We start from the raw sequence: 21,942 nt of genomic DNA on the forward strand, positions 1-21,942 counted from the left end.
CAATAAGACAGCCTAGCCAGCCCTAACAGATTGGTTTATCTAATCAGTGACCACACAAATGCAGAAGTTCTGGCTGCAGCCGGTGCACAAAATTCATTATTTGGAGTGTGCTGGAAGTAAAAGTCACACTTCATTACAGTTCCAGGTGCCACATTTATCTTCTTGCTTTCCAGAATGGGATAATGCCATGATTTCTGAACAGCCACTGGGAGGGAGCAATGTACTTGTATTTCTTCTCCTAGGAGCAGCTTTATTGATAGGCTAGTAGTCAGAAGTGAAATACCAAATGAATTCTGCTTTGGTCCAAATTGGCATTCTAAGTAGCATGATCAGGTATGTGTATAATGGAGACAGCCAGCTTAATTATTCAGAGTTCAAGCACCTGCATTCCAACAAACTTCAGCAATAGTTCCAATGTAAACCTTGGTATTGAGTTGGATACTCAGAAATTGGTGCATTTGCTTTAGTGGATTGTTTCACAAAGTTTGCTCGAAGTGAGTTGCAAAACTTGAAGCTTTGTATCAGAACTGAAAGAAGAATTGAGCTCCAAGCTCTGGTCTGCTATTTGCATTCTCATGCTTTTAAGCACAAGACAAAGTTTTCTCTACAACCAAATACAGCAAAGTGAACTAATTAGGAATTGAATTTCCATCTCTGACAAGACACTGGACTGAGGGAGATATTTTGGTGCAGTTGGTATTAATGTTTTAAACTCAACTTGTGCATCCCTGATGTGTTAAACTAATTGCTTTCTCTACATTAAATCACTTTTTAAAGTGACCGATGGTGATGGCTGACGTTTAAGGCTAAAGAACTGTTTAGAACTGTTGCGCTCTTCATGTTTTGAGGTTTTAAAGTATAACTTTCAGAATAAAAATAAAGTGTACTGTGACAAATGTTTCCATTTGATCCCAAGGCACTTAAAGTTCTAATTGCAAAAATGACTGAGCTCTGCATTGAAACTAGTGGGGCACTGGATAGGCAGTTTTTTTTGCAGTGAGTCTGGTACTGGTGTCATACTGTCAGACATGATGATGCAGGCAAGGTTTTGACATAGAATTGACAAAGATTAGGAATGAGAAAGCATGTAGGTCTTTGACATTTGGGAAACCTGCTTATGGTCTTTCTCAATGTATAATACCTGCACCATTTTAGAATTGTGGAAGAATCCAGTGGAAGCATTTGTTGGAGATCATCTACTCTGACCTTCCATTTGAAGCAGGGTTATTGCAACTCCAGGTCAGCAGTGGCTTTGTTTAGCCAAGTTTTAACCATCTCTCTAGGCATCTGATCTGGCGCTGCATCACCTTCCTAGTAAAAAGAGGTTTTCATAATACCAAATTGGAGGTCTCCAAGCTGCAATAAGTGGCTGTTGCTCCTTGTTATATCTCCTGGCAAGACTGGGAAAAGCTGTGTTCTGTTCTGTAACTGCTCTTCAGGTAGCTGCAGGCACTATTAGAATACTTCTTGGCCGCCTCTTCACCAGACTAAAATGCAGCTCCCTCAGTCTCTCCTTACAGAGGATATTCTCTAGCAGCCCTCCTCAGACCCTCTCTACTTTCTTCATGTCTGTCTTGAACTGAGGGGAGCAGAAGTGTTCAGTTGATAACCTTTACGGAGCTCAATTTGTAGCCATTACTCATGGAAATTAGCAGTCATGAATACTTACACTGAGAAGTAACCAGGAAGTAAGTGCTGTAGTAGAGAGCTGTAAGTGATTCTAGTGGTTTCTTTGGGATTAACAATAATAATAATAGCTTACACAATGATTACATATTTTCATCCCAGCTTTTTGAAGTTGGTATCCAAGATTTCTTCCACCATAAACCCAAATCTAACTATAAATAAAATGCTAATCGAAACCTCTTGCCCCTTCAACATATACATTCATGCACAAACTCTTAGAGGGGAGTAGTAGTGTTGCTATTAACGGAAGTTAATGTATATCTTGTCTGGTGATGTTCACCAAACCAGCTATATGGGTGCAAGTGTGAGGTTCCTTATTATCATCCACCCTGATTTACTGCAGGTTAGAGGATTTCACCTGAAAACTCCCTTCACAGGAGTTCATAGCTTGTGAGTTCTACCTCTGAAGTGTGAGCAGCAGTAAGTTCAGCCTATGTGAAGGCTGTGAACTTTCTGGAGGTCAGTTCCTTTGTATGAGCTTCTGGCATGGGCAAGCCCTGGGAATTCAGAAAGCACTGCAAAGCCCACGCTCTGGTATTTTGAAAGCAGAGAAAATTGTATAACTACATGGTAACAGTCTGTACTTCATCTTGGCAGGGGGGGAGATATCTGGAGTCTCAGAGAGGTCTCAGGGTAATCCCCAAATCCTAAGGACGATTTAAAGGACAATTTTTACATTGCGATCCATCCCTCTGTGTCTTTCATGTGACTTCATCACTTATGCTAGTGTAAAGTGGATAAATGAAAACTATTACAGGGGTCTCCGCTTCCAGTGTTGTGCCCCTTCCATTAAACCGATGGCTTTTCCACTTTTCCTTTTTCATAGTTTATATTTCCTTTGTCTGTGAAAGGAAGTTACTGCTGTCTGAAATGTCATTTATGTGCTCTCAAGCAGTTTTCTCGTGGAGAGATGAGTGTCTTTGTCCTGTCACTTACCGGTACAGATGGGGAAGCTGTGACACTAAAGGAATTCTGCAGCTGTGATAATTATCCACTCTATCCTCACTTGTGAAATGCAAAATACCAGTGGCACCTGATCAGAATGGGATGAAGGACAGCCTGTGCCACAACCCTCATTTTAACTCAAGAGGCAACAATAGTGTGAAAATGTATGTGTTTATGTATATCTGGTATGTATATGCTTGTATGTGTAGCAAATGTTACTGAAGAAAAAGCAAAAAGCTCCTGTTGCTGTAAAGCAGAGTGCTTTTATGACACAGTTGCTGTCAGATCTTGCAGGGTCAACGACCACCCAAGCATTGCATTGCTGGATTTAAAAAGAAAAAAAGGAGAATATACTGCAGTACTTGTCATCATGCTGAAGACTAATGGCACACATACATTCATAGAGTGGTTAGGGGTGGAAAGGACCTTAACATCACCGTGTGTGTGATGGCATAGTGATTTTCAAACATTTGTTGTGAAGGCTTCTTAAGTCTCAGGGCTGAAGATACAGCAAAACTGTGCTTTTCATGCAGCCTTGTGGTATCTGCTAGCCCCACTCCCTGCCAGCCCTGCTCCCCCTTATGCATCTCTTTGTGATAATGCAGAGTCTTTTCCCTTGTTGCTCATCGTCTTCTTTCCTGGCATGCTCTGCCTCCATAATTAGATCTCAGTCGTTTATTTGTGACATCCCAGTTTGATGCCATGAAGTGGAGAAAGTGCTAGCTAGCAGAAAAGGAGGAGGATTAGAGGAGCTCACTCACCAAGGCACTAAGTGGATGTGTTATCATGAATCCGTTAACACAATGAACTGATTAGTTTAAACAGTGTAAATTTCACAAGGCACTTAATTTCCAACTGCTGTTTTGAGCTGCCTTGATTCAGTCCCACAATACTTTCTTCATACGGGCTGATCAGTGCTTAACTTGCAATCATAGCTTTCCTGTTGTTACTGATTATAATAAATATCTTGGATGATAGAAAAATGTTGATATTAATTCACAGCTTCTGTTATTTTGGCTGAATGCTGTTGTTCCACAGGGCTTCATTTCCTAATGAACCACATTATCGTTCATAGACTCCAACTTCTAAATCTTATCTGATAAATCTTATCTCTAGTGCCCACAAAAGTGGCTTTAGTGGCAACACAGGTTTCAAAGGTTCTTCTTACCATGCAGAAGAATGCATAGTTACACTCATCTGGTCTGCAGCATCGTTTCAGAAGTGATTAAAGCAATGCAGTTGGTGGAGGTGGCAGACTGTAAAAGCAGAATGGGGGCCCAAGGCTGTGATGGAGCTGTCCCTGCAGCTTCTGCACATGCACAAGTTGAAGCTTGCTGTTTGGTAAATAGCAGCGTTTGGCTGGGACAAGGACCTGAAGTTCTGGGGTTGTGGAGTGGATTCCTATCTCATTGTGAGTTCCTGTGCAACATTAGCCAAGGCTTTTAGTCTCTGTGCCTTGTTTTTCCAGCTGTCTAATAAGGGTGGTTCTTGTGTGTGTTTATCTGTTTAGTCTATTTATGCTACATTTTTGTATCTGGAAATGCCTTATTAATTGTGAATGTAGTGCCTATGGCACTGAGACAGTACTGAAGCAGGTCTTAGACACCTACAAAATTTATCAAAGCAGTAACTTAGCATTCATCCAGTCAGACCTCACTCTTAGTTTGTTTCTGTTTCTGAAAGACCCAATTGAACTGCCATGAAAGTAATATGGTGTATGACTCTATACTTCTTTTACAAAATGTTTTCCTTTAGTGCTTTTCAATGCATAAAGAACAAGAGCGCTAGTATACCTATTCTACAGGTAGGTAATCTGAGCTAGTAAGAGGTACAGAGTCTGCCAAGAGCATCTCACTGGTTAGTAGGGCAACAGAAAGTAAAATCTGCTTCTCCTGAGTATATGCACAGTTTTAATGCAGAGAAGGTGCACTCTTTAATATTTGTGAGTATATGTTGGAATAATTTACTTATTCCATTTGCCCCTGAAAGTGATGTAGCAAGTATTCCTAGGAGAAAACCCCAAAGTAAAAAAGGGTATCAATCAGATTCTTTTTCTCCAGTTCAGAAAACTGGCCTGAACTACCCCATGGACCAAAGGGCAATCAAGGGGTCAGAGTGGCCTCTGTGCTCTTCTTGCAGCAGTGAAGATCACCACTCTGCAGGTTCATGTGGGTATTAGCACTGACGTAGACTCAGCTGCAGTTTGCTGTGGCCCTGACTAGATTCTAGTGATATAGGGGTCAATACAGGAATGTCTGCACAGGTCTGATTAATGCTGAATCCGTGTAGTGCTCCTTTGTACCTCCCTTGTTTCCAATATGTGCTGACTGTTAAATATTTCTCTTGTACTTATTGGATCTTTTTAAGGGCTCTGTTAAGATTAATGTATATTTTCACCATATTTTTGTCATAAGGAAAATGCTGATTTTATAATATTAAATACAGCTGCATCTTAACAGGGGGAGGTTTTTCTCTTCTCACAGAGGTGCGAGAGCCATTGTTGGATGTCAGGAAAAAATTAATCACTATGAGGGTGCTGAGGCGCTGGCACAGGGTGCCCAGAGAAGCTGTGGCTGCCCCATCCCTGGCAGTGTTCAAGGCCAGGTTGGACACAGGGGCTTGGAGCAACCTGCTCTAGTGGAAGGTGTCCTGCCCATGGCAGGGAGTTGGAACTAGATGAGCTTTAAGGTCCCTTCTAACCCAAACCAGTCTATGATGATACGGTTCTATGAATCTAATCCTATATAAGCATGGGGTAAAATGCACTTCATCCTTTATTTAGTTGTTTAATGTTTTAATCTCTCGAGCCCCCTGTGCTGCAGAACATCATTAAGGCAGATCCCCCTGCTACCATTCTGCTTGGACTCTGCCTGCAAAGAATAGAATCATAGAATGGTTTGGTTTGAAAGAACCTTACGGTCTTTAAATTCCAATCCCTCTGCCATAGGTAGGAACACCTCTTGGCATGGGGCCAGCTTGATCCCATGAGCTGCTGCTTTCCATCCTCTCCTGGCAGGGCAACACTGCCATGTGGAGCATCCCACAACTTTAATCAGATTTTACCGCTGTGCTATAGACTCTTCTTCCTCCACACAACCTCAGGAACGTAAAAGTCTTCATTATTGTGCATACAAACTTAACAAAAATACTTTCCTTTTGAATGGAGAAAAGTTCTTGGAAGGTCTGCACAAGACAGGGCAGTGTTTGATCACTGCTGTTGCACCCCAAATGCAGTTTCAGCCTGCAGGTTTGTCCCATTTTAGTTATCCAGATACAAAAGAAAGCTAAGCCTCTGCAGTGGTCTTGTGAAAGTGTGTGTGCCTGCCTGCATTGTATCACACACTGTTGATGGGAGAAGCTTTAGGAGCAATTTAAAACAGGCAGCTGCGTGCAGGAAAACATGGCTATGTGTTCCCTAATGATGGGGAAAGTGCTGTGAGAGCCATCAGTCAGCTGTAAGGTTTCAGAAGTTCTAATATTCATAAACCAGGCTTGACACTAAGGGGTTTTGAGTGGAGAGCATTTCCAGGCAGGTGAAGCACAGGGAAATAAAGGTGAATGCAAAATGCGTAGGACGGGCTTCAGTTAACGTACCATTCTAATAATAAATCAGCATTAAATTCCACAGATGGTGTACTATTTTCTGTATGTGTGATTTTTGCAGTATTTAAGACCTTAGTATCTGTTGTTTTAATCAATTTTATAACTCAAAGAAACTGGTGCATTCCACGTAAAGGATGTTGTTTGTGGTACAAGTCAATGGTTAGGCTGTATTTGTGCCTTTAAAAACATATCTGAGTTATCTCTGTAAAAGCAAAGAAGGAAATCAGCCATTGCTTTCAGTAGTCTGAAAGAATAGTAATAGGAAATGTGTACCTTGTCAGTGATGGTATATTTCCTAACATGCTATTGCTTTTGAGGTTACCATGGTGTAATAAATAATGCCTGATAGCACACAAATATTTTGCCTGGCTGTGATATGAAATACAGGAGTACTCCAGCTAAATGCTCATGCTTCTAATTAAGGCAGCTTTCAGAGATAGGAGCTTTTATCTAGGCCTACCTCATGGCTTTCATCGCCTTTTAAAAAGGCTCAAACTACATGGAAGATTCTAGTATAATGCTGTATATAAGCCCATATGCATTGCAGTATTATAAAAAATAAAATCAGTGTGCGTTGCTATTTTTTCATTGTGTGTCAAGGTGTGTGAGGATGGGTTTTAAAAGCAGCATCTTTTAATCTGTAGGAACAATGATTCTGTTAGGAATGGAAGTGAATATCATTCACTTCACAGTGAATGGAAGGAGTGAATATCAGTTCCGTGGAAGGGCTCAGACTGCTATAGAGAGCTTCAGTCCAAACCTCAATATTTGCTACTGATGAATTGGTCTTAACACTTGGCAGCTGATGCTGTTCAGGGAATCAGGAGTGTGTTTGTGGTCAGCTGTGGCTCTCATCTGATGACACATCTCTGGCTACAAAACCAGAGCTAGTGCGCCAGGTGGAGAATTCACCTGCATCTGGGTGGTAAAGTTATTTGTGCTCCTGTGTGTGAGGCTTTGAAGCACTTGGAGGTTTGCTGTTGATGATCATCTTGGTGAATGAATAGCAAGGCACTAGTACCAGCTCATGGAGCTGTTTACTGGAGGGAAAACCTGGGCATTCTCTTGTCAAAGCACACGGTCCTAGTCCTTGGGCATGTGAGCAAAGGGAGTTTGGGGCAGTCTTTTAAAGCAGTTCTTTTCATGGAGTTCTTTGCTTCTCCCAGGTAGATAAATGCATCATCGTCCTGCAAATAAATTCATTTTGAGAGCTTTCTGGTGCTCAAAGGATTTTTGTAATTCCATGATGGGTTTTCCACATTTGCATTTTTGGGAAAACCACTGCCTGCTTGCTTCATATTTCATAAGTGATGACTGGGTTTGTGTTACTAGTGAGTATAATGGGAGAAAGAAAATCTCCTTAGCAGACTGGAGTCAAGGCATGGCTCTGTTATAAAGTCTGCTCGAGGCAAAAGCAGCATGGTGCATCTGTGCCACTGCCAGAATCATCTATATAATGCTGAATATTAAGACACTGTTTAGATCTGTCCTGTTCAAACCTGTTAACTTGTGAATCACTATCCTTAGTTACAGCAGTGGCTGAGGGTGTGGAGTGAGGCAGATAGAAATGAACAAATACAAAATACAGCAAATTCCCAAATGTCTACAGTTAATATTTTAAATGAATGCATCACCATTTCTTTGTGTTGATCGCCTGCTGTTTTCACTCTTCTTTCTTTGCATGCTCAATGTATTTCTCCCATCAGTCCCTTTCTTCTTGGCTGTAATGATGGGACAGAGGTTCTGCTCCAAAGTCTTCATCTTCTCAGAGTTTGTATTAAAGCAACCTTATTGCTCCATTCCTCCCTAGCAGTATGTTCATGTTGCTTTCTCATCTCCCCTTCCCCTATTCCCTCTGTGCTGTGTATCGATATAGATATATACAGTAACGTGCAATGTATAAATACTACATTCACAAGGTATGAAATAGTCAATATCGATCAATACATATATACATATATATATATTGGATGCCCAGTACCTTACACTGCTCAAGATTTTTGTGTGGTCCTTTTATGATGTGAAATAACGCATTCTTTATTGTAACTGGCCCCTTCAACTCTGTAAGGAAAGCTTTTTAACCAAAAATCCCAACGTTTTCTTCATGAAATTTTGTTAGGATCAGCTGTGCTTTGAACTGTGAAAACCTGTCATTTCTGTTGAATGTTTTCCTCAGGAGATATTTTGTGTATGTTAAAATAATATCTAGAGAGAAAAAGCAAGAGTAGCATCAGCTGTACTTGGAGGGTCTGAGAACATGGATCTGAGTCCATCTGCTACAGGTCACTGCCTTCCTCTCCTGACGTGCAGGCTGCAGTGTGAAAAGTTCATGGTACAGACTATGGAGGAGGGGAGGAAGCAAATGTTATTGTTAATGGTCTACTGTTTTCTTTTAGCAGAACCAGCCTTGGTAATTTGTACCAAAATCCCCCCTCGAACAGATGACTTTGCAATTAATACAACCTTCCCTGCCTCGTGTTAGGAAATACCAGTGTGCAACTCAGCTCTTGTCACTTCTGCATATACGTTGTGATGTAGCCTTTGGATTTTAGTATCCTTGGCAACAGACTATTTTTTTCCCTAAAATACTATTTTGTGTTTTAGTGTATGTAGGTTAGACACAAGACTTGGTGCTACAGTATATGCCCAGTACATGGAGCAGGCTGAGCACACTAAGTTCATCCACATTGCTGGGTATTAAACCCTATTTGCTGCTCAGAGTTTTCACAAGACTTGATAATGGATTTAATATACGTGAAAACTGAAGCAGGGTAGTAGGGAGATATTTGTTCTCCATGCCCCTGGATAGGGCAAGAAGTGCCTGCCTTAAAATTGAAGGAAGAAAGATTCAGATTGGGCTTTTAGCAAACCTTCCCAAAGGCAAAGACTAAGGGCTGAGAGAGTTTGTGTGCAGAGACCGTACATTTTTGGAATTCTTTAGCAGTTTAGATAAATATCTGTCTGGGACCAAGTATTGATTCATATCTTGAATATTGCTCCTTGTAATTGCAACAAATTAAAGCTATGTGTGTAGAAAAGCTCACCTGGAGTTAAGTGGTGTTAAAGTGAGCTGGAATGAAACCAGCCCCTCTTGTGGCTACTGTGGCCAGATGGGTTGGAGGAAAGATCATGTTTATACTAAGGCACGATGCAAGAACTTCATCTTCATCCCCAGTACAGCTCCACAGCTTTATCTGAGACTGTGCCTGCCAACATGCATGCATGCAAGTGGTGTGATGGCAGGAGAGTCTGGTTTGGACCTGTGTTTGATTGATAGACTTCTTATATGTTTTAGGGTTACTCTGGCTGCTGTAAATCTGCACCTTCCAGATTTTGGAAGTTTGGTTGCAGGCATTCTTTTCAATATGGTACTTTTTTAATGTGCTGCCAAGGTTTGATATTCTGTGGTGTATATGCACAGTATTCTTCCCAGGCAGTTCCCCTCATTTCAGATCATGCTGTTGAGTCCAGTGGATATAACTGAAGCAGAAGCTTTTGCCCAACAGCAATAAAGGATGTAAAATGACCATAATCCCAATCCCAAATTGTTGGTGTTTTTTCTTTCTTGTTATTAATGAAGAATATATTTTCTATAAAAATCTATTTATTTTGCTTGTTAAGTTAGGGTAAAATGGGTCAGTTCATGTGAAGGACAATTTTATGCCTCCAAATCTACCCTAGTATTGCTTTGTGAACAGGTGTAAACTAGCCAGCAATTCCCAGTGTAGCTGTATGAAGGAAGTCAAATTCCAGTCCAGCTCTGCAGCCTTTTCATGCGAGTCTGCTTTCTTTTGGGCATGCTGTGAAGCCACCCCAGTGCGTGTGTGTGAATTGAAGTGAAGGTTTGCTGGAAGACTGACCGTGGAGGCAGAAAGATGTTCATACACATTTGTTTGCTAGCATGCTTTAATACTCAGACACTTACCAATAGCAGGTAAACCAAAAGTTGGTCAGAAAGAGTTATTGTTATCTCTTTTAACAGAAAATCTTACAGTAGGGAGAAGCACAGGAGAAAAGAAATGAAAACACAGTTTTGTCCACTGCTTTTAGATATTTTTCTCCAAGCCCAGCTCTAAGAGTAATGTGGGTATGTGAGAACATGTGGCTTCTTAAAAATCTATGTGTCTTGAGGCTGAAAATCCAGGAAGAAAATGGAAAGAATGGCAAATGTTGATTTTGTAATGTGGGTTTATTGTTGTTCTCATCACATTTTGGGGAGCCTCCCCTACTGTATTTTGAGTTCTTGAATATAATGAGCATTTTGAAGATGTTATAAAAGTGATTGTGCTTAAAAGCAGTGGATTTTGTAATAAAAAAATGTTGGGTTTAAGTCAGAAGATGCATTGCTGGCAAAGTGTATCCCATATTCCTAGTAAGCTACACAGTGAGTGGGGTCTATTCTGGCAAGTTTTGTAGGTATCTGGGCTATAGAGAAAGGCACACTTAAAATCTTGTTGTGGGGAGGAGAGGCCAAGGATATTCCTTCATTTCTTAAAGGAGGCTGGGGCCCCTCTTAGCAGGCAGATTCACAAGTTAATTAGGAGTTCAGATTTTAGGCCGTTCCTTACGGGTTTCAAATCTGCCTTCTTCCTTTCTCCACCTCTCATGTACGCAGATGCTCTTTAGACACTTAGCATGGTAAGTGCATGCATACTCCCAGCCTGTGAAGTTGTGCTATCCATTGTGGGCAGGACGATTCCCAGACCAAGACCTTTAGCCATTGGCAGCAGCTCCTTTGCGTGTTGAAGGCAGGGGGCTGACCTAACTGAGACCATGAGCTGGGGAGAGGCTTGTTCAATGAAAAGGGTCTGCTAGGTTGTGGTTATTTCCCACCCCACTTCTCTGATCAGCTCTCTCTCGCAGGCAGGAATGGCGTCTCCTGAAAATCCCGAGCAGTTGATCATTGCCCTGGAACCTGAGGCTGCCTCTATCTACTGCCGAAAGCTCCGCCTGCACCAGATGATAGACCTGAGTAGCAGGGCACCTGTCAATGGTTACAGCCCGAGTGACACTATCGGAACTGGATTTACACAGGGTACTTCTATTAACTCGCTTCTTTAGATTCTCATGGCTAAGTTTTCTTTGCCCACATGGGCTCTTTCCTTACCATTTCTTATTGTCTTTGCTCTCCTGAATGTTTCAGGCTAGCATCAGTTTGCTTTTATAAACTGGTTTGCTGTTATTAGACTAGTTTAGGTATTAATCCAGCAGACATGTTTGCACGTACCTGAATTTAAGCATGCAGGTAGCTTCATTGCTTTCTCTTTATTGGGATATCGTGGGAGTCTCTTAGTATTTTTTACAGTAGTATTTTTTTGCTTTAATTAAAATCAACACCTTACATTGGATCATCTTTTTAATTTGTTGGAAACAGTCACACGTTCAATTAGCTGCATTATCAAAACAGTGTTAAGTAACTGGATCTGCAATGAGACTTTTAGTCTGAGGTGTTCCAGGGTTTTGGCAGATGCTTTTGGACGTCACCTTAGGAAGCATCACTAATTACTTTCAACACTCAGGGGTACGTATGGTGCTGGAATATAGCAATGAATTCATGCTTGTAGAAGAGCAGCTAGATACGGCACTTCTCATTTATTGACCTAGGATCTGTTGCTAATATCAATGTTTTAGGGCTGACTTACAATGAGGGACAGAGATTGGACCACAGTGCAAGTCACTTGCCCAAAGAGCCTTTGTAATCAAAGGTTTTTGAGCTTGGTATTCTACCTGAGATTGGAGGAAAATAGGAAAGAAAGGGGAAAAAAAAGGCAAACGAAGCAGCTGTAAGATGTGAATGCTGCGTAATGCACAGATATCCCATCTGTGTGAATTGTAGCAGTTGCACTGATATGGGTGGTAGTGTGCCAATCTATCCCAGAAGGGATTTTTCAGAAGAACTTGTATTTTATCACATTGAGTAGGTCAAAACAGTGCAGGCAAATGGAAGATGAAGCTAGAAAAGCTATTCCTGTACTTACCAGAGGGTATTTTCTTTTAGTTAGGCAGTCATTACATCATTCTCTCAAATCCATGCCTCTCCCAGCCAGCACTCATCAGATGTGTTCAGCAGAGCACAGGCACAGTCCCTTCAGGGGCTCCTTGGCTTCTGTCCCCCTTGTTCATGTCATGAACCGTTCCCAGTCCATGTGATTTTACATGAACTCACTTTCAGGCCACACAGGGATTTGCCTGTGGGAAAATAATAGGAGAGTTTCTCCGGTTAAGATTTTGAAGCTAAGCAGAATTTGGCAGATCATGGATTTCTGCTAAGGAGCTTTTTCTTGGATGAGGGGTAGAATTCTCCCCCTTGACTTCATATGGTAAAATCTGTTGAGGACGAGAAAGGTTTCGTGTCAAAATTAATGAAAACAAAGTTTGGGGGGAGTTAATTTGGGGTTGGAATTAAAATTTCATAAAGGCATGGCAGGCACCCAAGACAAGCTGAGAACAGATTAAGGAGAAAACCCCTTGTAATATAAACAGAGAGAAGCGCTCCAAGGACCATATTGTTGCTGTGAAGTCAAAACAAAAATTTTACTGTCCGTAGCAGCCAGGATAAGCTTCAGTCATAGTTAAAGGCTGGCTCTTGTGTTCACTTTTAACCCACAGGAGTGAATGAAAGAGCTCCCATTGACTTCTGTGGGCTCTGGGTCAGGCCCTTGCTAGGACCTGGTGCTTGTTCTGTCACTGAACACTTTGCTGTTTAAACCCCTGCTGTGTGCTGCTCCGTCAGCGCAGCAAGGCTAATGCAGCCTGTCTGCATCACAGGGTCTTTATAGGAAGGAGGGGGTGCAAGTGGAGCTGCTGGTGTTTTTCTGGTGATAGGCACTATAGAAACAAGAAGCAAAACCCATTCAGTGATTTGCATGCTGATATTTTCAGAAAGAATGATATTTTCATGCATGACCAGATGCCTCCCCGTCTGTAGTGTTTTATAGAAGCGCCTTTGAAGGTGAGTGAAGGTTACACGGGGAGTAATTTTTTTTGATCACTCAGTTGTAGAGGTTGATTTAAAGGCATAATAACAATGGTTCTGACTACTCCCTCTATTCACAGACTTCTGCATCTTTTAAATGTCTAAGTAGGAATTCAGTCCTGTAAGTGAACTGATGGATTTAATATTGCTAGATTCTTTGTAACTGGTGTATATTGAAAATAGCATGAGGGTGATCACTGTGGCCTTAAGGAGTTACAAGTCTGAAGCAGCGCTTTAGCTGCTTATTTTGAGACAGGCTGAAAGGCTCAGGAGGTGTCTCTTTGCTTGAGACCCCCAAATCAGCAGCTTTTGTCAATGGGGGTGTCTGGCAGCAGGCTGGGGCTGCCGCCTTGCGGCAAAGCCTGTGCGGAGCACAGCTGGCTGCCAGCCCACTTCCAGACAGCGCTTTGAAACCAGAATATACCAAAGAAATACATCCGACCTGCTTAGAGTTTTCATATTAGGCTATTGGGTTTAATGCAGTTAGTATCGAGGAGGATCAGTGTGGCTGGAAAACAATTTTCCATCTTTCTAGGAACAGCGTTATAACGTTCCCGATTCTAATGTGATAATCTTTGTTCATTTGTTTTATTAAGGAATGATAAATACAGATGTCAGCCTGCTTGCACTTGATATCACCTTCTTTGTGCTTTCTTACACTCAGTAAGTTTTTCTCTAATCATGACTAGCGAAGGAACACATCCGTCGTAATCGACAGAGCCGGACCTTTATGGTGGAAAATGTCATAGGAGAGATCTGGTCTGAACTGGAGGAAGGTAGTGTACTTTCTTGAGTAAATTGCTCTCACTGGTTTTATATTGCAGGCAAATGTGTTTCCCACAACTGTGCTGTGCACTGCATTGTTCTCACAGTGATTGTAAATAGGAAAATAAAATACAAGTTTGTGAGCTGCTCTTAGTTACTAAGGCTGAACTGCAATTCCGTATGTTCTAGTGAAATATGGTTTATTAAGGATGTGGAAAAAGCAATCCAGGTTTTAAAATGCAACCAGGGTATTTTCCTTGGAGCAGGATGTGTGAATATGCCACAGTATCATTTTGGTAGAATGCGTATCAGCAGCATGAGAAATTCCACTAATCAACTAAATTAGCTGAAAAGCTAAATCAAGAGCTTTTGAAATCTGAATTTCATACTTGCTGTCAGTCACTGCATTATAATTACTAATAAGGATGAAGAATTCGGCTTAGACATTCATGACTTTCTGTAAGTCATTATCTCTGAGGCTGATGACACCCCTGAGAAGCATATTTCGTTGCAGTATGCTGTTGTGATAATCCTAATGTAAATACTATTTCTCTTTGGCAAACTAGGTGACCGTTACATCGTTGTTGACAGTGGAGGAGGCACAGTGGATATAACTGTCCATCAGATCAGGCTCCCTGAAGGACACCTTAAGGAGCTATACAAAGCAACAGGTAGTGTTACTTTCACCATTTGCTTTATTTATGTCATATTTTGATTTGTCAGTAAAGGAAATATATGCCTTTGTTATTCATGCATTTCACTAACAGCTCTTCCTGAAATAAGACAACATTCAACATCAGTATAATCTAGCTGCTGGTCAGCATATATGGTAAATCACTTCATGCTTCTCATGCTTTTGGATGGTAAATCTCACAATGGGAGAGTAAGAAACTGCCATCTCCTGTGTTATTCACTCTCATTCAGGCCATGACCTCCTGCCTTGGTCCTGGTCTGACTTCTGCTGGTAAAGTTGTCACCTTCTTGTCCTTTGAGAGGTCTCCTGTGTATGTGTATTGCTGCTCTGTCCAGGTATTCAGAGATGTACCTTGGAGATATGAACAGCTGAGTATCACAGAATCCTTCTGAAGTGAATGCTGGCAGAATGGAAGTTTCCCTAATGTAAGGGGAATCTCATATATTCCAGTAATGTCACAGGCAGCGTAACAAGGAGGGTCTGCCATCCCCTGGGAAAAATGCATAATGATTGGTCCCCAACAAAGATACAAAGTGTGATTCCCTGAATGGTATTCCCTTCCTGAGCTCCCAGTCCCCTGTCTTTGCCCTCGAGCTAAACTGTTAAGCCCAAATCAGCTTATTATTTGTTGCTGTGTCTCTGTACCGAGTTAATCTTCATCTGTATGGTTCGTCACTGAGACTCTTCAGTCTTGGTGGCTCTAAGACTATCTCAGGAGACAACCTACAGTATACATCAAGCCTGTCTACTCCTAAATATAAGTCCAGCCCACACCTCGCATGTGGATAAGGAGGCAGTTTCCTCTGCTTCTAATAAAACTGTTTCTGTTTTTTAGTGGTAGTGTTGCAGTGGCTCTGATGGTATAAGAGTAAAAGTGAGACAAAGGTAAGATTATGTTTAGTATCAGACTGTTACACCTAGGAAAGATACCTCTTTCTGTGGGCCTTCTCCCGTGACAGTCCTAGTAGTGTCAATTTGATGTGTATTTGGTCAACTTGAAATCTAATAAGCGGTTCAGAATATTAAAGCTGTGTTTTGTTTGTAATACAGGTGGCCCATATGGTTCTCTAGGCGTGGACTATGAATTTGAAAAGCTCCTGTGTAAAATATTTGGAGAAGATTTTATTGAGCAATTTAAAATCAAGCGTCCTGCTGCCTGGGTAGATCTGATGATAGCGTTTGAGTCCCGTAAACGGGCAGCAGCTCCGGACAGGACCAATCCACTAAACATCACTCTGCCTTTCTCCTTCATTGATTATTACAAGAAGTTTCGAGGTCACAGTGTCGAACATGCCTTGAGGAAAAGCAAGTGAGTAGATGGTTGAAGCCAAATGAATGCAGAATTAACCACTGGTAGCAAAGACAAATAATTAAAATATCCTAATTACATGGCGACTGAAGAATAATAATGTAAAGATGAGAAAGGATGAGAAAATGGGATTGCCTGAAGTGCAGTTTCCAGAATGAAAAGGTCTGATCAGTCTTGCGCCAAAGCTTTTCTGTACACACTTGCACTCTTCTGGTATTGCTTTCTGTGGTTTTCATTAGGCCACCACTGCATCATCCTGAATTTGGCCATATAGTTTGAACCCCTCATGTGTTCATTAGGAACATCAGATCAAATACAGAATTGATGTCTGGAAGTTAGCTACCCAGAACCTGAACTTTTAGAGGTCCTGGAACAAATCCAAGATTTTGAGTGCGATGCAGGGATATTTTAATGGCTGGAGAAGGGTTATTAGCAATATCAGATCACTGGTGAAAACATGCAGTACTGCACAGAGCCCTACAAGGGGAAAGCATTCTTCTTTCAAAGCGACGTCGTGCTTTCTTTACTTCTACTATTTTACCAGTTAATTTGTTCAGGAGGTGGGGAGACATAATATCCTCCAGAGATTTTAACTCATGATTTTCGGTATCAGGAAGTCACCCTAAATGATAAGATCATGGACTGCAATAGAAAAGGAAGTGAGGAGAAAGTAAAAGTGGGCATTTTGCCTCTTTTGAAATTATGTGCTACAGGAGATTTGGAAATGAATGGCATAAAATAGAACGAGCAAGAAAGACTGTGAATGTAGGGCAGAATGATTGGGATCTGAGAGCAGAAGATGTAATATTTAGTACCTGTACCTTTAGTTCTTTCTGCCTTTTTTAATCCAGTGAATGCTGAATGTTTGAATGCAGGCTTCAGACTCCTACATTTCTTCCTAAAGTTATTGGTAAATGTACTTTAAGCCTAAAGGACTTGGAATCCAGCTCAGGGTCACTTCCTAAATGAGACTGAGGTTCTGAAATCATTAAACAGTTCTGCAAATATTACCCCTCACAAGACCATCTCTTTCTGTTAATAGTTTTAATGGTGAATCTTAGAGGGAATGCTAAATGTTCCCTTCAAATAAAATGCAGTTCAGTGGATAAAGTGATAGAGTATAAAGGTGACATATCATGTGCATGACTGAAAAGGAGATTACTGAGCTTTATGGATGTGTATCTGAGATGGAATAACATAATTCCTGTATTCTCTTAACAAATGTTATGCCTCATTAAAAATACTGTGCTCCCTTCTGCCTCCTGAGGCTTCCCATACTTGCTTGTTTTCCTCATGTGTTTCCAGTGGCTTTGGCCTGCTTCTGCTATAATCTAAATGTTGCCCTTCTGGGGATGAATCAGTGCTGTTTCAGATGAGCGAGCGCTGCATTGACTGCCAGCTGTTTCAGGAAGCAGCTGAGCATTGGTAATGTTTCGGAAGGCAATCAGGCAAAGAAAACAGCAATTAGACAAGCACAAATAATAATTCTCCCTTGAAATTTTACATTGCTGCAGCTGGCATGGGGTTAGGGTGAGGTGAGGCACTTTCTTCCAAGTAAAATGCGTTCAGATTCTGTAAACTCATTCATGTATTTAGTGTGTCTTGTGAGTGGCCGGCTGTTTCTTACAGCTCAGCTATAATGTATTAATGTACTTTGTACCTGTTCTCTTCCAGTGTGGACTTTGTGAAGTGGTCCTCCCAGGGAATGCTGAGGATGAGCCCGGATGCAATGAATGCTCTTTTCAAACCTACAATTGACCAGATCGTTCAGCACCTTAGTAAGTATCTGTGTGTAATCCCACTTTCTGGCTGAGGTGAAACTGAAGCTTTGCCTACCTATTTCAAACCAGTAACTGGAATTAAAGTCAAATACCCCCCCCAGTATGCACCAAATGTGCGTAGTAGTTAGGAGAATAATAAAGCTAAGGGACATCACATTAACATACCTGCCTAGTTCTAGTACTAGTTATTGGATGTGATTCAGTCCTGTTACTGCATAAGCTTCAATTATTCTGTATTTCCAGGGCTATAAGCATTCAGAAGATTGAAATGCACCAACACGGATCCTGCTTTTCTTTTTCCTGTTTCAGGCAACAACTAAATAATGCCAGAGATATAACTAGTTTCCTGCTATTAAGACGTCTAGTTCATTTCTCCTCAGTGGAAGGTCACATTTGTCCATGACCATCCAAATCACTGACAAATTGAGGAATTAATAGGTAAATTTATGAGGTCACAACTTAGTAAGACAGGAAGCGCAGAGCAGCTTATATTTGAGCAGGGAAGAAGAGACCTAGGATTACAGTAGTTGCGACAGATAGCTCAGTCTTGCTGCCTCAGTCGTTTGAACTAAGGGTGAGCCTACAACTGAAGTGTATGATTTTCTCGGAAGTCGGGACATTCAGTGCACTCAGACATTAGGAGTTTCACCTGCTTTGCCTTTTCACACTGGGTTTTTCTCTAATGAATGGGCTCTCTTTCTCTTTAGGTGATGTGTTTGATAAGCCAGAAGTGACCAACGTCAAGTTTCTGTTCCTGGTGGGTGGCTTCGCTGAATCCCCGTTACTCCAACAAGCTGTCCAGAGTGCTTTTGGTTCGAGATGTCGAGTCATCATTCCTCAGGATGTGGGGCTCACTATCCTCAAAGGAGCTGTTCTCTTTGGTCTAGACCCTGCTGTCATCAAAGTGCGGCGTTCACCTCTCACCTATGGTGTGGGTGTGCTCAACCGCTTTGTGGAAGGGAAGCATCCACCAGAGAAGCTTCTAGTCAAAGACGGCACACGCTGGTGCACTGATGTCTTTGACAAGTTTATCTCAGCCGACCAATCTGTAGCCCTTGGAGAAACTGTGACACGCAGTTACACACCTGCCAAACCTTCTCAGTTAGTAATAGTGATCAATATCTATAGCTCAGAACAAGATAATGTTAGCTTCATCACTGAATCTGGAGTGAAAAAGTGTGGCACTCTCCGCTTGGATCTCACGGGAACTGATGCTTCAGTGCCAAACCGGCGGGAGATCAAAACGCTTATGCAGTTTGGGGACACTGAAATCAAAGCCATGGCCATTGATGTTGCCACCTCTAAAAGTGTCAAAGTTGGTATTGATTTCTTAAACTACTAACAGCCCATTTTCCCCCACCACAGCCTGTTTGTGAGACTGATCTTCCACTATCCCAATTTTTTGACTTTCATATGTCATGTCATCAACTCGAATTTCAGCAGGCTATATGAGAACAGCTTCTAAGGTGGGGTATGTCATGTTTGTGCCCTTTGACCAAAGGCTGGGTTTTGAAAGACCCATAAAAAGTTTTGGGAGCAAAAGTTCCAGAGGTAGTAAAAGTTCCCAAGTTACTCAAGCATGCTTAAAGACCTAGCTTTATTAAGTAAATACTGATTATTGTTGGCTCCTGATGATTAGTTAAAAAGATATAAAATCATAATCTCTTTGCCTTGTTGTTCTTCTTCCTCTTCCTCCCAAGAAAAGCTCACCCTGGTTGTTGTAGGGGGTGTATCTGTGTGGGGTGTCTCTGTAAACAGCACCATCCTCTGGCAATGGGAACAAATTAGTAGTCTGTGGTGTTCTTTTGATTTTGTCCTATGCTTTCAATATTTTAAGTGCTGAAAATCAATGACTTAAAGAAACGAGAACTGAGTTTCTTAAATTCTAAGATCCTATGGAAAAGAAGATTCTCAGAAATCCTTAATATTAGCTTTAGGAAATACAGATACATATTAGGAGCCTAATAGTGATTGCTCCAGTTTGAAAACAAGGCCTTTATTGGTGAAGCTGTCAGAATAAGCTGTTGGATTAAATAGGAAGCATTACCCTCAATATACTTTGAAAAATGAAGAACAAAGCTATTTCCATTTTAGGTCTTCTAAACTTACTTTAATTAGTCTCCATCTGTAATCATATAATCACAGAATAGCTGAGGTTGGAGAGGACATCCATTGACTGTCTGGTCCAACCTCTTAGCTCTAAGCAGTGTCAGCCAGAGCAGGATGCTTTGTTCAGTTCTGACTATCTCCAAAGATGGAGATGCGTGAACTCTGGGCAGCCTGTTGACAACCCTCAATGTGAAAGACTTTTTTCTTATTTTTAAACAGAATTTCTTGTGTTTCAATTTGTGCCCATTGCCTCTTGTTCCTTCACTGGAAACCTCTGAGAAGTCTGGCTCTATCCTCTTTACTGTCTTCTCTCAGGCATTTGTATACATTCCTAGCATCTCTTGAGCCTTCTCAAGTCTGGAGAGTCTCAGCTCTCTCAGCCTCTCTTCACATCACAGATATTCCAGTTCCTTAATCATCTTCATGACCCTTTGCTGGTCTCAGTCCAGTATGTCTATGTCTTCCTTGTACTAAGAAGCACAGAACTGGATCTAGCACTCCAGATGTGGTCTCATCAGGGCTGGATAAAGGGGAATAATCACCTTCCTTGACCTGCTGGCAATGCTTTCCCTAATGCAGCCCATTCTTTGTTGCAAGGGCACATTGCTGGCTCACGGTCAACTTTGTGTCTGCCAAGACCTTGAGGTCTTTTTCCAAGCTGTCTCCCTGCCAGTTGGCCTGCAGTGTATACTGGTGCATGGGGTTATTCCTCCCCAGGATCAGGACTTTGCGCTTCTCTTCATTGAACTTTAAGAGGCTCCTGTCTGCACATTCCTCCAGCCTGTTGAGGTCCCTGTGACCCATCTGGTTTATAAGCACTTCTCCAACTGATTATACTTCTCTTCTTGTTAATTCCTGTGCTAAGATTTGGAAGTAGTTAGATGGTGCCTGTCCAGGAAGATTTAAACAAAAGAGAGAGAAAACATCCAGACCAAAAGTTCCATAATATGTTTTGAGTAGCAAACATTTTAAATGGGTAAAATATATTTCTGGGTTGAGTTGGATGGCCAGTAAAGTGGAAAGCAGAAGCCAGGAGAATGAAACTACACATAGCATTAAATAAGACATTCCTCACATGGCTCTGAGCACACAACTCTAACACAGATAAAATACGCTGATGGTCACAGTAGCATCCTGTTTTCCAGACTTTCTGGAAAGGTTTCCTTAAGCACATTCAACTGGAAAATCTCTTCTGCAACTGGAACAGGTTTTATGCTTAAAATTGTGCAGGTGCATCATTTCTGTGAACTACAATCTGCATCTGCCATCAATTGACAACTTCAGATCCAAATCCAAATCCCAATCCAGAATCCTATAGAATCACCCTAAAATGCTGACACTTTCAGAGCATTTATACAGAGCTGCCCGATTACCTGCTGGAATTCACTACATTTTTGAAGCTTTGCAATGTTAATTGTTAAGCTAAACCTTCCTTTCTAATAAGTTGAGCATGAGTTAAATCCATCACTGTCACTTTCGGGAAATGAAAGCTTTATCAACTATTTCACTGGTTTACATTCTAATACTGCACTTCAGCTTTCTGTGTTTAGCCTGGCGTTTCACCACAGTGAAGAGCTGCAGAACTGATCTCCTGCATTTTGCCATTGAGTTTTGTGTCTCCTGCAGAATGCAGCATTGTATTCTGCATTCAGCTTTAAGAAACAAAAAAAGTAAAGGAAAAAACATAAGGACTATGGAGAATGCAAGTCACAGTATCTGGCTGGATATTTCTATAATTACAAAGTGTGCTTGCTAGCATTCGATTTCTTGCTGCCTGCTAAATGCTTTAAAAGCTAAATACTGGGATTTTTTGTGTGTGTGTGTGTTGCTTTCCATGGTTTACAAACAAGAGAAACTTTAAGATGAGTTATGAACAATATAATTTTATGTATATACAATATTTAAATATTGTACAGACTCTTTCTTTCTACAGTGCTATTTTCTTGTATAAAAATGCTCTTTGCCTCTGTTGATTTCATTCAGCTGTTAATTTTAAATAACATAATTTCTCAATCAGCTTCTGTAATTATAGCCTTTTAAAGATGGTAAGATATGAAATGTAAAAGGCTGATCT

General features: G+C 41.2%; 1 protein-coding gene across 1 annotated transcript in view; it reads left to right on the forward strand.

Annotated features, from left to right (window-relative positions):
• The window catches only part of HSPA12A (heat shock protein family A (Hsp70) member 12A), a 59,183-nt gene extending 38,006 nt beyond the window's left edge, over window positions 1–21,177 (forward strand). The window contains exons 7-12 of the mRNA XM_062635346.1: window positions 11,098–11,269; window positions 13,900–13,986; window positions 14,542–14,646; window positions 15,720–15,978; window positions 17,653–17,756; window positions 18,467–21,177. Of these exons, the coding sequence (XP_062491330.1) occupies window positions 11,098–11,269; window positions 13,900–13,986; window positions 14,542–14,646; window positions 15,720–15,978; window positions 17,653–17,756; window positions 18,467–19,101 (1,362 nt within the window). The 3' untranslated portion in view covers window positions 19,102–21,177. The remainder of the gene's footprint in view (window positions 1–11,097; window positions 11,270–13,899; window positions 13,987–14,541; window positions 14,647–15,719; window positions 15,979–17,652; window positions 17,757–18,466) is intronic.
• The last annotated feature ends 765 nt before the right edge of the window (window positions 21,178–21,942 follow it).

Source organism: Pezoporus occidentalis, unplaced genomic scaffold, assembly GCF_034315485.1.
Source record: "Pezoporus occidentalis ecotype Australia unplaced genomic scaffold, CSIRO_AGI_Poc_V1 ctg45, whole genome shotgun sequence".
Taxonomy (NCBI): Eukaryota; Metazoa; Chordata; class Aves; order Psittaciformes; family Psittacidae; genus Pezoporus; species Pezoporus occidentalis.